Source organism: Strix uralensis, chromosome 10 (assembly GCF_047716275.1).
Source record: "Strix uralensis isolate ZFMK-TIS-50842 chromosome 10, bStrUra1, whole genome shotgun sequence".
Taxonomy (NCBI): Eukaryota; Metazoa; Chordata; class Aves; order Strigiformes; family Strigidae; genus Strix; species Strix uralensis.
The window spans coordinates 12983683-12998795 of NC_133981.1; the positions used below are offsets into that span (position 1 = coordinate 12983683).

Below are 15113 nucleotides of genomic sequence, written 5' to 3' on the forward strand. Positions count from 1 at the left end.
TGACTGCACATAGTGGATGGAGATCAGGTACGATGAAAGGGAGATTACTGGCTATTTTAAGAGTTAAACTTAAGAAGTAGGAAATTGAAAACTGATAAACAGGTTTTTTTTCAGGTGATGTCCAATAAAATGGTGATACCCATTGTCACAGGAGGCCACTGAAGCCAAGTACTTAGCAAGAGTGGAAGAGGGACTGGGCACTTTTATGGATATCAAGAATATCCAGAGTAATGATTAACTATATCAATTTTTGTAATGTAATTAGAATAATTTTTCATGCTTCAGGGCTTAAACCAATTTCTATATATGAGAGACCAGAATGAGACTTATGGTAGGAACAGATTAAAGACATCTGCATACTGCAGAGCTCCCGCCTTTTCTCCTGACACATCTGCTGCTATTCTGAGACAAGATACTGGGCTGGGATGGACCCTGGGTCCGCCTTGATCAACTGTGTTGTTTTCTATGTTCCCTTAGGGAATCTGGTGTGGAATATGTAGACTAATTTTTTAGGTAAACCAGGGTGTGAGGAAAAGGAGGATGAAGTAGACAGCAGATGGGTTTTCTGTAATTTTGAGAGGATAAACGTTTTGAATTTAACTGCAGGTTTTTCCCAAAGGGAAAAAAAAACAAACAAAAACAAACAAACAGGAAGCTTTCAGAATCATGAGGTAGCTTCCTACAAAACAAAGAGCTTTATTAGAAAAGATGATTTATATTTACATCCCTTCTGAATCTTGAGCACTTAAGGCAAACTTGAGTCATGCTTGCAAACTCTTCTCCACAACCACTAGAGTCAGATTTTTTAATAATAATAAATACAGCTAAGATTCTCAAAGAGGAGCTTTAAGTGGGCAAGAGGTAAATAAATGCTGGAGAGCTTACACTTTGACTGCACATGTTCAGATGCTAAAGGGGGATGGAGCTGATGTCACCAAGGAATAACTGAGGAGGAAATCACATTTGTGCAGCAGATGAACCGATGTAAAGATTTAAGAGGTGTTTGTGCATTGAGGGCTAGTAAATGGGCACTGGTTAAGCTGCAGCTTGACTGGCAGAGAATGGAAGAGCAGTGGAGGGTCTGACCCTGGGGCTCTGGGGAGGCAGCAGTCACGTCCCCAGCATCTGGGACCCCCCCCCCCGCCCAGCATGTGTGTGCCCCATCCTGCAAGTGAACTTTCCACTCTCGGGATGGTGATGGGGGACAAGTGCGGGTTTGTCAGGAAAGCACAGCTGAGCTTTCATCCAGTGATGAACAAAAATGATAAACAACAAGGCCTGGGTGATGGCACAAGCTGGATCATGATCCCCAAATTACAATGAAATAATCTCTTATGATGTTTTCAGTCCATGGAAAAACTAAATTTTGGTCCTAAGCCCAAAAATTATAATTTCTAGTGGAGAACTCCAGCTGCTTTTATTGTTGCTTATGCTTGTTATATCCTGGCCCTACTGCAAAATCCTCCGACCTGCTACGTCTGTTCGGTTCTGCTGCCACTCTCCAGACGTCCCCTTTCACCATGAAACATTCATGTGTCTTCTCTGGTTGTGGTGGTATTCGAGTAGCACCAGTTTGGAAACCTTGATTGGAGTAACTTCTGCCAAATACAACTGGACACAGAGAACCAATGTGCAAGGGAAAGAAAAAAAAGTTGAAAAATATGGTAAGGACACAGTTTTAAAAGTACAGAGATTTTAAGATGTTAAAATGCCTTAATAATTATTGGAAGACGTGTCACTAACCCCTAGCCAGCTCTATCTCATTCAAGACCTGACCAACAAAGCCCCTCACTTGTGTCTGCCAGACCAGTCATGCTGAAACGTTTCAATGTTGTGAGATAAAATTCGGCCAGGCTAAAACAGATTAAAAACACCAGTTTTTTACTGTTACAACAGTAACAGTTATGTTACTCTGACTTCACTGAAACATAATATGTTGGAAATTAAGCAATTGCTGTAGGTGCCTCTTGGCAGGCTGAACTACCACGCACTGAGTGCTGCTGGTCCTATCTGTGTCAGGGCCCAAACGATGAACTACAGTTCTGCTTGATCTGGTATTTATGAAGGAGGAATTAAAGCTTGTCGCCAAAAAATGTGCTCGGTCTGGCGGGAACCAGGTGTCAGAGATGTATTTTGCATTATTCTGGAATTGGGAACAGGACAGGACACGGATTTGTTGGTCAGCAGGGAACAGCAACAAGTGGTGTCTCTTTGGATATATTATAGTTTTGGGATGAAGGGAACAAAATCTGAGTGTTCCAGCATCCTGGTGAGCACTGAACAAAAAAAATGAGTCTGGAGATCTTAAAATAGAACATCAGCCGCCTTACTTCGGTTTTGGGAGTACAGGCTTACATCCAAACTCCTCCTCCTTCTCCTCACCGGCTCCATTGGTATCCACCTTAGTGGGGAGGAGGATCTCTTTTTTTTTGGGTCAAAATCCGGATTTCAGGAGTTTCCATGCGGTAGTCTGGCTGGCATGCTCCAGAGCTTGGGCACCGGCTGTACTCACCCGCGGGAGAACCGCGACCGTCCCCCACCCGCCGGGAGGAAGAGGAGGAGGAGGAGGATGCTCCAGGGGGACTGAGCGAGCGTGTGTGTGTGTGTGTGTGTCCCCCACCCTCCCCGGAGCCGCCTTCCGCAGGTGCTCCCGAGCCGCGGGCAGCCGCGCATCCCCCGCGCCCGCCTCCGGCGCTGTCGGGGTCCGGCCGCCCCCCTCCCCCGCCGTTCCCTGAGGCTGGACCGGGGCCCCCGCCGGCTCCGTCCTCGGCTCCATCCCCATCCCCATCCCCATCCCCATCCCACCCCATCCCATCCCTATCCCCATCCCCATCCCATCCCATCCCATCCAATCCCATCCCATTTCCAGCCCCATCCCTATCCCCATTCCCATCCCATCCCATCCCATCCCATCCCCATCCCCATCCCCATCCCCATCCCTATCTCCAGCCCCGGGCCGGGCTGGGGCGGCGCGGCCGCATCCTGCGCAGCGGCGGGCGGGGCGGCGGAGGGGGCGGGAGGCGGGGAGAGGACCAGCCACCATTTAAAGCGGTAGCGGTAGCGGCGCGGTCCCCCAGTGCCGGGCTGCCGCGGAGAGCGGTGGAGGCAGCCGCGGCCGGGAGCGGCCATCCTCCCCCACCCCGTCCCGTCCCTCCCCCCCTCCCCAGCCCCGGCCCCTCCGGGCTGCATGAAGGCGGGGGGGAGCCCGGGGGGGCATCGCCCGGGCGGCAGCACCATGGTCCGCCTGGGCAGGCTCCTGCGGCTCCTCGCCCTGCTGAAGTTGCCCTGCTGCCTTCTGGAGTTCCTGCTCTGGGGGGCAGCCCGGGGGCAGGAGATGTACGCGCCCCACTCCATCCGGCTGGAGGGGGACATCACCCTCGGCGGCCTCTTCCCCGTCCACGCCAAGGGCCCCCCGGGCGTGCCCTGCGGGGACATCAAGAAGGAGAACGGCATCCACAGGCTGGAGGCGATGCTCTACGCCCTGGACCAGATAAACAGCGACCCGGAGCTGCTGCCCAATGTCACTCTGGGCGCTCGCATCCTGGACACCTGCTCTCGGGACACCTACGCGCTGGAGCAGTCCCTCACCTTCGTCCAGGCTCTCATCCAGAAGGACACCTCCGACGTGAGGTGCACCAACGGGGAGCCGCCCGTCTTCGTCAAGCCGGAAAAAGTAGTTGGAGTGATCGGGGCGTCGGGAAGTTCCGTGTCCATTATGGTGGCCAACATCCTCCGGCTTTTCCAGGTAGGGCTGCGCGGAGACGGGGACGGGGGGGGTCGTGGGGGCTCCTTCCCCGCCGGGCCGCTGGGCTCTGCCCGCCGGGGACGGGCCGTGGCGCCCGCCGCTCCCAACTCCCTTCGTGCCCCCTCAGGTGCTTCATTCCTCCCCTCCGGAGCATCTTGTTTCCCTCCCAACCACCCTCTCCATTTCAGCATCCTCCCCCGTCTCTCTCCTCCACGGTGCGTGGCACTTTCTGGATTTATCGCCCCATTTGCAAGAAGCAATCTGTGAAGGGAAAGGAGAGGAAAAAAAAATGAGGAAAAAAAAAAAGGCGATGAGTGAGATGGATTTGCGTTAGAGAGAAATATGGCTCGGCAGAGAGGCGGGGGCACGGCCGGGACGGGCTTCGCGATGAAATTTCCGCGCTGTGCCAGGGCAGGGGGCTGGCAGCGCCCCAGCCGCCCCCGTCCGGGGGTCGGGGGGGGACGGGGGGTGTTCCCCCGGCGGAGACGGGGCTGCGCTGGGCAACTCGGGGCACCCACCAGCTTTCTGCGGCCCCTTCTGCCCTCCCGGAGGGTGCGGAGCCCCGGCTGGATGGGGGCGGTGGGAAGGAAGGGGAGCGCGACCGTCCAGGGGGGAACTGGGGGCGGCTGGCCGAGGCTCCGGCGGCTCCCAGTAAGCGCCGAGGGAGAAGCGGAGCCGCCGGATTAAACCGTGTGTGTGTGTGTGTGTGTGCGGGAGATGCGCTGCAGCACCCGCCCGTTCCGCTCCCCCCCCCCCCACCGGGGCGCGCTGCGATCGTGCTCCGCTCGGCGCCGGGGCTCAGCCTCGGTGACTGTCGGGGCACGGAGAGCAGTGTGTGTGTGTGTGTGTCCAGCCCCCGGCTGCATCCTCCTGCTCTTCTCCAGCGCCCCAAGCCCGCGTCTGGTACCCCGGCGGCGGCGGGGGGGGGGGAGGTGCGTGGGGGTGTCCCCCGGGGGTGGGGTGTCCCCCCGGGACATCGGGTGAAGCCACCGGGGCCCGGTAGAGAGCACCGGGTGCTCGTCGGGAGCGATCGCGGGTGCCGCGCCAGGGACAGAACCGCCACCAGATGCAGCGTGAGCAGCGGAGTTTCTCGCTTCCTATCCTACGCCTTCGCATGCGGAAGGTGGTGGGGGTTATTTTTATTTTTGTGCAGCGGGCGGAGAGATCCCCCGCTTTTCCCAGCTGGAAACTTGTGAGGCTTTCACGGCAAATCCCCTCTGCTGTCCGCAATCCTCGCTACTCCTTATTCTCATCCGGCTGTGGGAGCCAGGTCCGGCCGTCGTGCAAGGCGAGGAGGGAGTGATGCTCCTTCTCCCATCGCTGCCCTTTGCCCTGCCCAGCCGGACTCAGTCCTGTCTCTTTTTCTGAAAAACCACCACGGATCCGGTTTTGTTTTCCTTGCTCGCCTCCCCCTCTCTTGGCAAATTAAAATGCGCCCTGTATCACGCCCGGCTTCAGCGGTGCACTGAATCTCTAACAATTTGCGCGGCTTTAACATGCGGGTCTTGGTGTTGAAATGCTCCCTCCCAGAAAGCAGCCTCGCCTGGGCGTGCAAGCAAAGCTTGGCATCGCTTGGTACGCTGTACTTATTTCTGTTCGAGACTTCTTGCATTGCAAACACCCCTTCCTGGGCTGCAAAACAGATGAGCTCATGTTCTGCTTGAGCTGGAGCCGAGGAGCTTGGTTGGAGGGATGCGAGCGGCGCTGAAGTTCTGCTTAAGTACTGGTTCAGCAGACGCGGAGCTGCTGAGGACTTCCACCAGGCAGTGGACTGAAATCAGACAGCTCTTTTATACCGAGACTCGCTCTGGAGCGAATCCCAGGTGCTCTGTCCTGAGATATCCCTCGGAAGGAAATCCAGGGCACCGGGAGCCTTTTGTATGATGCCCCAATACCTGCAAAATCTTTGGTAATCTGTTATGTAATGGAGTTTGCAGAAAATGAGACTTTTGGGCAGTTCCTGCATGTAGAGTTATTTCTCTAAGTCTAAACTTTAATGTATTGTGACTAAGCATCTGTTCAAAACTGCTTTTTAACCAGATCATCCAGAAAGCAGGAACCGGTACACACTGAGAGAGGTTTTACTGAATATGTATTCTACAGCTCGGTTCTGCCTTTTTTACGTGGATTTTTCATGCAATAAAACTGCTCCTTATTGTCCTCCTTCAAAACAGTTCAGAACATGTCCCAGCCAGAGAGAAATAAGAAAGACAGAACTATTTTAAGAGAGAGGAGGAGAGCTGGACCTACCAAGCAACTAAGTACTGTTGTGTGGGGGTGGGTGAGAAACTGTAAGTTATTGGAAAGAAAAAACCAACCAACTACCCAACCGCAAAAAACTTGTTAATTGAAATCCTTTCTCAAATGCCTGAGCTGTTGCAGCCAGCTGCTTCTCCGGGGTCACTGTCGGTTTTACTGACCCTGGCGGTGTGGTGAGGGGTGGGGGAATGTCCTGGTTTAGGCCCAGAGGGCAACTGAGCCCCACCAGGCCTTCACTCCCCCTTCCCCCCCTGCCAGCGATGGGAAGGACAACAATGGAACAAAAAGGCTCAGGAATGGAGATGAGGACAGGGAGGGGTCTCTTGAGAATTTAAAGGCAGACTCATTAGGAAGAAAAACAAAAACATCACTTGAATTCAAACACTAACAAAACCAACAACAGCAGAATGGGACAGTGAGAAGTGTTACCATATCTTAAACCACCTCCCCCCACCCCTCCCTTCTTCTTGGGCCCAGCTTTTGTTCCCGATATCTCTACCTCCTTCCCCAGCAGCAGGGGGAGGGGAGGGGGGGTGCAGTCAGTCCCTGCTGCTTCTTCCGAGGTGTGTGTGGGAGACACTTTTCTGCATTGCCCCCCCTGCTCCATGTGGCTCCCCTCTAATGGCTGACAGTCCTCCACGAACTCTCTCTGCTGTGAGTTCTCCCCATGGGATGATTCTTCTCGAGATGCTCTGGTGTGGGTCACCTCCACGTGTTGCACCTCCCAGTGCCGAACTACAACAGCGGGGGCTGCTTCTCCCCTCAGAGTCCCGGGGTTTCTCCACAGGCCGCAAGTGAATCTCTGCTCCTCCAGTGACCTTCATGGGTGGCAGGGGTGGCCCTGCCATCCCATCACAGGATACAGAGGTGCTCCTTGCTTCAGCATCTCCCCCTTTCCGCCTCCTTCCTTCCACGGACCTTGCTGTCTGCAGAGGTGTCCTTCTCATAATGCCTCCTCCAAGTCCCCCCAGCGCTCAGGTTCCTTTTCTTAAATATGTTATTGCAGAGGCACAGGCCACCATCACTAATTGGCTCAGCCTTGGCCAAAGGTGGGTCTGACTTGTAGCCAGGGGAGCTTTTGAGAAGCTTTTCACAGGTGCCACAGCTGTAGCCCCCTCCTCCACTACCAAAAACCCCACCACACAAACCAGCACAGGGAATGGCTCTTGAACATTCCTTTTGATGCCCAACTTGGCTTTTCCCTAACATCTCGTAGATGAAAACTTTTTCCATCTGTGGAGACCTCTGCAAAGTACTCATAACAGTGTTTACATTTCTCTGACAGTATCTTGGAAGTACTTGTAGTCTACGTTAATGTAAGGAGAAAACCCATACAGAGCACGGTGGGGTTTCCTCAGCCAGCTGCTGATGCTCAAGGGGATTTTCTCTCCAGGATGGGTGAGATCTCAGCTAGCCATCTTCCTCTCTGCGTGTGAAGTTACAGTACCTCTCCATGCAGCTCACCTGCCTGTTCCCAATCCAGCACAGAGGTTTGGGAGCACCTTCGGCTAATGCCAACGGGTGGATCAGCAGGGGAGAACAGTGCTGAGGTCCTCTCGTTTGCATCCATCTGTGTAATTACTGTTTGAAGTTGTGTAGAAGCTTTTGTTTTGTCAAAAAATGATGTGAAGGATCTACATTAGACTTCGGCTTTTTCCTGTGTGATGAAAGCAGGAGTCCCTCCCCCTGCCTCTGCATCTTCCTCCCCACATATCCCCTAATTGCACCATTGGTAACGGATGATGGGACTAGTCGGGGCAGGGGGATTTGCCTTGGAGCCGTGGGATGGCACTGTGTCCCAGCTGCTGCTGGAGCCAAGGGACGCTGTAAACCCAACGCTGCCCGTCTTGGCCTGACGTGCTCATGCTGATGGAGCAAAACTTTTGGGGCTGCTGGGGCTCAGGCATAGTCAGAGAGGGTCATTGCTCACTCCAAGCCACATGGTATGTGTCAACGCACTGGAGGTGGGCGCAGGAATTGCCAACGAGGGCTGTGTGTCTCCTAAGGCCAAGCATGTGAGGATTTCTCTTCCAGAATTGCAACTCATGAGAGGTGCAACTGCCCTGCATGAGCGCAGGGTTTGGAGGAAGGGGGAGAACTTTACACCTGAGCTCAGTATCTGTCATTGCCATGAACTTTATGTGGGACCTTCCTTGAGTAGAACGTTCAGGAGCATCCCAGCTGTGCTCCAAGGTCCCATCTTCAGGAGCAAGACAGGCCCTGCGCCCAAGAGGTGCTGAAGGCAGCTGGATGCTTGACTCCCTTTCAAAGACAACACGGACGAGCTCTCTCCAGTTTGACAGTGGCTCCTGGTGGTAGGGGTCGAGCTGGGGGGTGCCTCTTGCTGGAGGCTTTATTTTTTAATCTGTTATTTAACTTCATCTCCTTCAGATGCAGGAAAGCAAGTGCCCCGGACAGGAGTTACTGTGAGATAGCCCTTCCTGGCTGCATCCCTCTGCGGACAAGACCTCCTCATCTCCAGGGGTTGGGCCCCATCCCTGTCCTGCCCAGGAGTGGGTTGTTCAGCTGTGGGTTTTGGGATTGGGGCTGCGTGGGGCAGGGGGGCTGCCCAGCACCAAGAGCCTCTGGCTTTGCTGCAGGGCCTTGGATTAATGCAACAGAAGGGGTAATATAGTGTGTGGTGGACCGTGGAGATAGAAATGCATGAATATTCAAGTATGTCAAATACAGTGACTTTTTCAAAATACAATTCTATTAGAGCCTGCCAATAAATAGCATGCCGATTGTAAATGAAATATCTGGTCTAAAAATAAAACAAAAACAATTTGGAAAGCTGTTTCCAAATGCATCAGGGAGTTCAAGGCAATATGTTTTTAGGATGCTAGTTTTGCATTGTAAAAAATATTGTTACTTCATAGTGTCATAGCTTTCCTTACAAATTTAACTCCACGAAATTCAAGAACTATGCTGAAAAAAATTGCCAAATGCTTCATCTGTTTCATATTTTCTGGGAGTAGAACCATGCAATATGGGGAGTATCTGCACACTGATTTCTCCTATTATACTGGGAAACTAATTTTTGGACTCCCTTAGAACTACAGACTTCTCAATACAAGCTTTAATAATGAACTAATTACTCCTTCAGGTTTCTGTCCTCAGTGGATGCAATTTTAAATAATCAACAATCGTTCTTTCTTGTCTAAACACCTTTTTGCTTTTATCAGTGATGGTTCTTGCAGCCCAGGGGGGTGTGTTACTAAGCCCCTTCAGGGAACATTTTAGAAACCAGCGTGGGATAAAGGAGTACAATGAGATTGGGAGTGTAAATTGAAACTTCCCTCATATCCCTTGGGGGCTTTTGGCTATATTTCCTTCTGCAGGCACCTTTGTACGAAATGAGAAAGATGGAAGTTGCAATCCTGCCTTCTGCTCTAGATACAACGAGGCCAGTAGGAATGTGGTTATTCGGAAACGAATGCAGCTTAAAAGTGCAGCTCCGAGTTGGATGCTTCTTTTTTCCTTAGAAAAGTGTGTGCATTTTCCAAGGCTCTCTGAGTGAGGCTATCGCCTTTGCCAAAGTGGTGGTAGCCGCCTGCATCAACAAGCTGTGGCTGGCTGAGCTGCAGCGTTCGAGGTGCTGTGAGGGATGTCGATGGAGGTGGTGGTTCTGTCCCAGCTTCTGGCTCGAGGGAATTAAATGTGGAATTAAATGTGGCTCTCAGCAGTTGTTGGTGACTGCTTCTGCTGGGTTTGCAGCATGGTCGCGGGGAAGGAAGGATGAGGCTGTATGAGAACCACTTTACAGAACGCGTGAGACTGTGGTTTCAAGAGATGCTTCTTAAGTGTTTGTTTTTTAATTAATTTTGTGCTGCTCATCTGATCAGTTTCTACAAACTCCTTCACTCTGCAGCAAAAGTATTTGCAAACTGATTGTTCCTCCCTTTCACTCTCTTGGTTAAGTTTCCTGCAGGAATGTGGGATATAGGCCCAAAGGTTTCCATTTGTATAGGTTCTGGGTGCAAAGCCAAAGATTCATGCTGAGACCCTCCTGCTGAACTTGACTTAATGAGATGGTAGTAAATGGCCAATTTAATTTACTGCAGTGAAGCTGCCACAGGGGGACTCTTGGGTTATCATGGGTATTTGGGAAGAAAACTAACATACTTTAACACTATTTTTCTCTAGATACTAATATATTTTGAACTCATTACCAGTTTATTGTGTTTTCCTCTTCTAACTTATAATAAGACAATCCTGGTTTTAGGAAGTGGACTGATGATTCATTTTTTAAAAGGTATTTCAGGAAAACTGTACATTTTTCAAATAGACTCATACAGAGAATTTACCAAAAATGTAAAAATAGGAAACAGTAAACTTCAATTCTTTGTCCCTTTTCAAAAAATGGCTTTTGTGTTTCTCAGCAAGCTTTCATTTTCATCAACTTCTAAATATTTGTCCTCGTTACTGGTGCACCTAATACATGTCAACAAGTTGAGCCATGCCATCCTACTGTACTGTTGTTGAAATGTTGGGCTATAGTTAATACATTTGGAATCTTATTTCCTCTGTATGAATCAAAAGTAAAGGAAAATCCTTACTTCAGGAATTCACATGTTTGCATGTGGAGTCACTAATGGCACGTTGGAGGTGCTATGAATATATTTTTCTGGAACACGGTGTTTTGGAGGCAAAATTTGTTTTCTTAACAAGGCATGATTCAATATTAGCAGTAATCTAGGCTCTTGATCTATTTTTGAGTGTCTCTGTAGACGTTGGGTAGAAGGGGCTGCAGAGACTCATGTGGAAGACGACTGGCTCTGCTAGGAGAGGGATGCTTGCTTGTGGAGAGAGAGAGGGATGATGGTGCTCGTGTGAGCAAAGAATTAGCGAGTAATTGGGGCTGGCGTGGGGGACAGCACAGTGGGATGCTGGAACGTGTCAGGTTGTACGGTGAAAGCATATATGCAGCAGGTACATTCATGCAATTCCCAGTTTACTCTTTGAAATGAAATAAGGTGACCTCTTTGGAATGACAAATGGAGGGATCATTGTAAGGCATTAATTTTTATGAAAGAAATATTGATCTGGTTTTGAGTCTCATAACACTAATACTATAAAACTACATGTACTATATTCTGTATTTTATTCTATTAAATGAGTTTTGATTGGAGCCATTAAAACCATCCAACACAATATTTTGCATTGTAATATCAGATGTTGTTATTTCTATTTATAGTGATATTCAAATTAATCTCAATGAGTGACAATGCTGACTGTCCCAGACATAGGACTATGATGAATTTTATCATAATATTGGAGGATACGAAGCATGTAATTAAGGCTGTTTGGAGAGCATGGAATCCAATATAGTCAGGTCATTAGTGTGGTGGAGTGGGTATCCAGGCAAACAGAAATCTGAAGAAAAACAAGTATTTCTAAAGCCTTCCTCGTTACTGATGATTCACAAGGTCCTATAAAGTCCTTCGACTGAAGGCAGTAGAGGTGTTCTGAATCATCACCAATTTAGCTGAGAATAAAGCATGGTCCTCTTATGGACCACTAAAATATGGTAGCCCTGCCCTGCCCCAGGCCACTGGTCACTCGAGCACAGTCACCATGTGTTTCACCTTGCTGGAGTAACTCTCATACATGCAGAACTAGTGTAGTTCTTCCATGTACTACATTAGGAAGACGAGACTTCAAATGACAATTAATATGTAGGAATGGTCTAAAAGCTCTTTAGTTTCCCTGGGTCCTCATGTCACGGGGCCATTGGGCCACCCCTGCACAGACAGCACAGCGGAGGTTGCCATGGCCCGTGTTTTTTGCAGCTCGGGGGCTGCTGAGCGTGGTGGAGTGGGTCCTGCGGTGGGGTGTCCGGGCTGCCGTGTGCTGTATTTTGTAACAAAGCCCTTTGCTGGCGCTGTGCACGCATGGACCCAATAGCAGGGTGCAGGATGGAGCACCCCGAGGGCACCTACGGGAGGGCAGCTGCTGAGAGACATTGGGGTCTCGCTCCATCTCCAGGGGCAAGTGCCTCCATTTGACAAAATTTGACAAGTAGTGCTACATTGCCAGAGAAACTGTAACTCCAGCGGTATTGCCCAACTTCCCCCTAATTTAGTCTGTGTTGTGGTAAGTGATACTTTTGCTATGTCACTTGGGACATTCGGGTAGGCATTAGCATGCTGTATGAATGCAACCGTGTTGCACGGTATATATCCTCTTATTCCTTGGCTGACGGGGTAGTGCAGGCCAGTGCCTCACTTCAAGTATTTCTAAATGAACTTGGCAAGCACTGCCAAACCCATGTGAAGTGCTTCTAATTAGAGATCACCTTTCTTCTTGTGTCCAGATCCTGGGAAGCACTCGGACTCCCTGGCCTCTGATTTAAATGGGAAGAGAAGGCAGACTGGGGAGATCTTCCCTTCCCAGCACTGTGTGCTGCCTGGTGTGGCACAGATAAAATCCTTTCACATGTAGGGCACATGAAATAACTCTATTTTTGTTAAAGGATTGCCTGACCTGTGGGGGCGGAGGGGACAGTTAGGAGCAGTTTTAGGTTGCAAGATTTCATTCTGGTGATGGTTCTGCTTAATGTCTATGAATATTTTTGTGTATGTAGGGTTTTTTATATATATACACACATATATATATACTTCCATATGTATAACTTTTTTTTTGGTAGATATTTATGCTGCAAACATAAGTGACCTGTCTTTTAATGTCTTGCTCATGGATAAGGCTGGGAAGGGGAGAGCAGGCACCGGTGCTGGCCATGGTGGGTGAGGACAGGACAGAGCACGTCTCTGCTTTCGTTGACTGCTGCTGCTGTCAGTCTGCTGACAGTCGTGTCACCCGCTTGTTTGGCTTCTCGATTCTGTCTGTCTCGCATTATTATGATGTTAGGACTCAGAAGAATCAGTGATGTGTGATTAATGGAGAAAAGACGTGTTTTAGTAATTCAGAGCCACCTCAAAGGCTTTCAGCAGTACAGGTTGTGTTCAGGCTTGGCAGTTCCTACCCAGGAAGTGAGTGAAGGGAGGACAGACAGGAACAGTGATGGAAAATGTGGGGAAGACCATGGAGAGGTGGGTGTGCGGCTGGAGCAGGGTGAGAGGGTGTGGGAAGGAGGATACTCTGCAGGACCAGCTTTCCATCTCCTCCCCCCAGGAGGAGCCTCAGGTCTTCCCCCTTCATCCCCGGCAGCAGCCGGAGTGGCTTTCCAGAGCCCGGTGTGGGCAGAGGGGATGGACAGCAGGGCTGTGGTGGCTCTTACCTTTGTGGTAGGCTCCTGGCCCATGTGCCTGCCACCTTTGTCCCTGCCTAGAGGCTGCTCTGACAGATCAGAGAGAGAGTCAAGGTCAGGGTGGAGAAGCTGAGAGTAGTGGCCACTGTGCAGCGCATTGCCCTGGTAGGAGAAGCAGCCAAGGTCGAGTCCAGTATCTGCACAGCCCGGATCAGTGCCAGGCAGTGACACAGGAGTCCCAGGGAGGACACAGGTGGGTGACTGGCACTGGGCTGCTTACTTTAGCCCAAGGGCAGTGCCTTGCTGGAGCTGCTTTACTGCTTCCAGTTCAAAAGCCAGATAATCTGGACCTGGCTTTGGTGCGGTCCCAGTGCTCCCCTGCCTGCTGTAGATATGCCCTTAGATCTTGCTCTTAACGTTTTACAGCTGTTTTTGGCTTTTCACTTGCGGGTATAACAACTGCTGACAAAGCCCAAAACCTTAAGCTGGAGTTGTCCTGAAAAATGACTCTGATCCAGGTTCTCCTCAGGTGGGTTGATATAAACCCGTATCTCCACTTCCTTTCACATTTCTGTGGCTGAGAGGAGGAAGCTGAGAACAGCTCAGTGCTGCTCGGGGTTGCCCGTGGCTGGTGGGATTCAGCGGTACGAGCCCCGTGGAATGGGCGAGCGTCGCTGCTGTTGGTGCTGCAAGGGCGAGCTGAGCTCTGCGCTGCCTTTAAACACCCCCTGTCACTGGAAACATGAAAGAGTTGATTGTAGCCTAGTTATAGGGGCTTTCCAGGGTTAGCTGGAAAAGCCATCCTTTTTGTTCATAAACCAAATTTCAGTTACAGAAATGATGGTGTAAAAGTGAATGTAGATCCCTGCATGTGATTTTTATAGCAGCCATTTATTACTGTCCTACACAGGCGCCCTAATCCTACCTTTTTGTAGAAGAGTGCCCATACATAAATAGGACTATAAATCCAAAGATTGTAGAGGATGGAAACACACACTTGTCTTAGTGCAGATTTCCAGTGCTTCCTCTGGATGCTCCAGCACTGGCTGATGCCAGTGGGAAGGCAGCAAACCAGACAGGGATCCCTCTGATTCGCTTGGACATTCAGGCATCCCTTTGTCCTGGTACCATCCCCTTGACCTCCTGCTCTGGCCCCCTTGGGTGCTCCCCTCTTGTTTTTGGGGGGCAGAGGGTATTGGTGTGGCTCCTTCAGCCATGGATCTCCATACTCGCCGTGAGTCGCTGACCTGAGATGGGACCCACAGAGCCAGGCTGGTCCTAGCAGATGCTTGCCTAACTTCTTTTATGAACTTTCCTGAAGAATATTCTGTAACCTCCATGAAATACTGTTTTTTTTTTTTTTTTCTCTTAATAGTCAGCATTTATCCTCTTTGCTGAAAATTTTCCTGGTTTTGACTGTACTTTCACAGCAGGCTGTGAGGCTGAAGTGCAACAACAGAATGCAATAGGTGTCTTCCTAAAGCAAGACTTTTGCTTTCCCTTCTGTGCTGCAAGTTAGGTACAAAAAGTAGAGGTTTTGAATGCTTTAGTGGGAGAGATTTATCCGCAAGATTAACATACTCTCAGCTGGGACTTGTGAAACCCCGTCTCTGTCTGGTTCAGGCTCGAGATGTTAGCCTAAATTGCCAACGGTCTGGATGGTTACTAGTGGTTATTTTAAATTCTGTCTTGTTCCAGTGATGCATTGCCAGTCTAGACTACCTGTGTTAAAAAACAATGAGACAAAAATCCCACAAGAAGTTTGCTTCCATAATAACCCTGTTTAAAGAACTGAAAATTTTCCAAGTGAAGACAATAATAAAATCCCAATTCTCTCTATTCAGTGTCTCTGATGGAGAGGACAGAACGTTCAGGATCTCAGGAGGCCTTTGTGCCTAC

At 50.2% G+C, this 15113-nt stretch overlaps 1 protein-coding gene across 3 annotated transcripts in view; it reads left to right on the top strand.

Annotated features, from left to right (window-relative positions):
* Positions 1 to 3095: 3095 nt before the first annotated feature.
* GRM7 (glutamate metabotropic receptor 7) overlaps positions 3096 to 15113 on the top strand; it is a 309207-nt gene continuing 297189 nt past the window's right edge. For all 3 annotated transcript variants that reach the window (XM_074879219.1, XM_074879222.1, XM_074879221.1), the window contains exon 1: positions 3096 to 3745. In XM_074879219.1, coding sequence (XP_074735320.1) covers positions 3188 to 3745 — 558 coding nt within the window. In that variant the 5' untranslated portion in view covers positions 3096 to 3187. The remainder of the gene's footprint in view (positions 3746 to 15113) is intronic.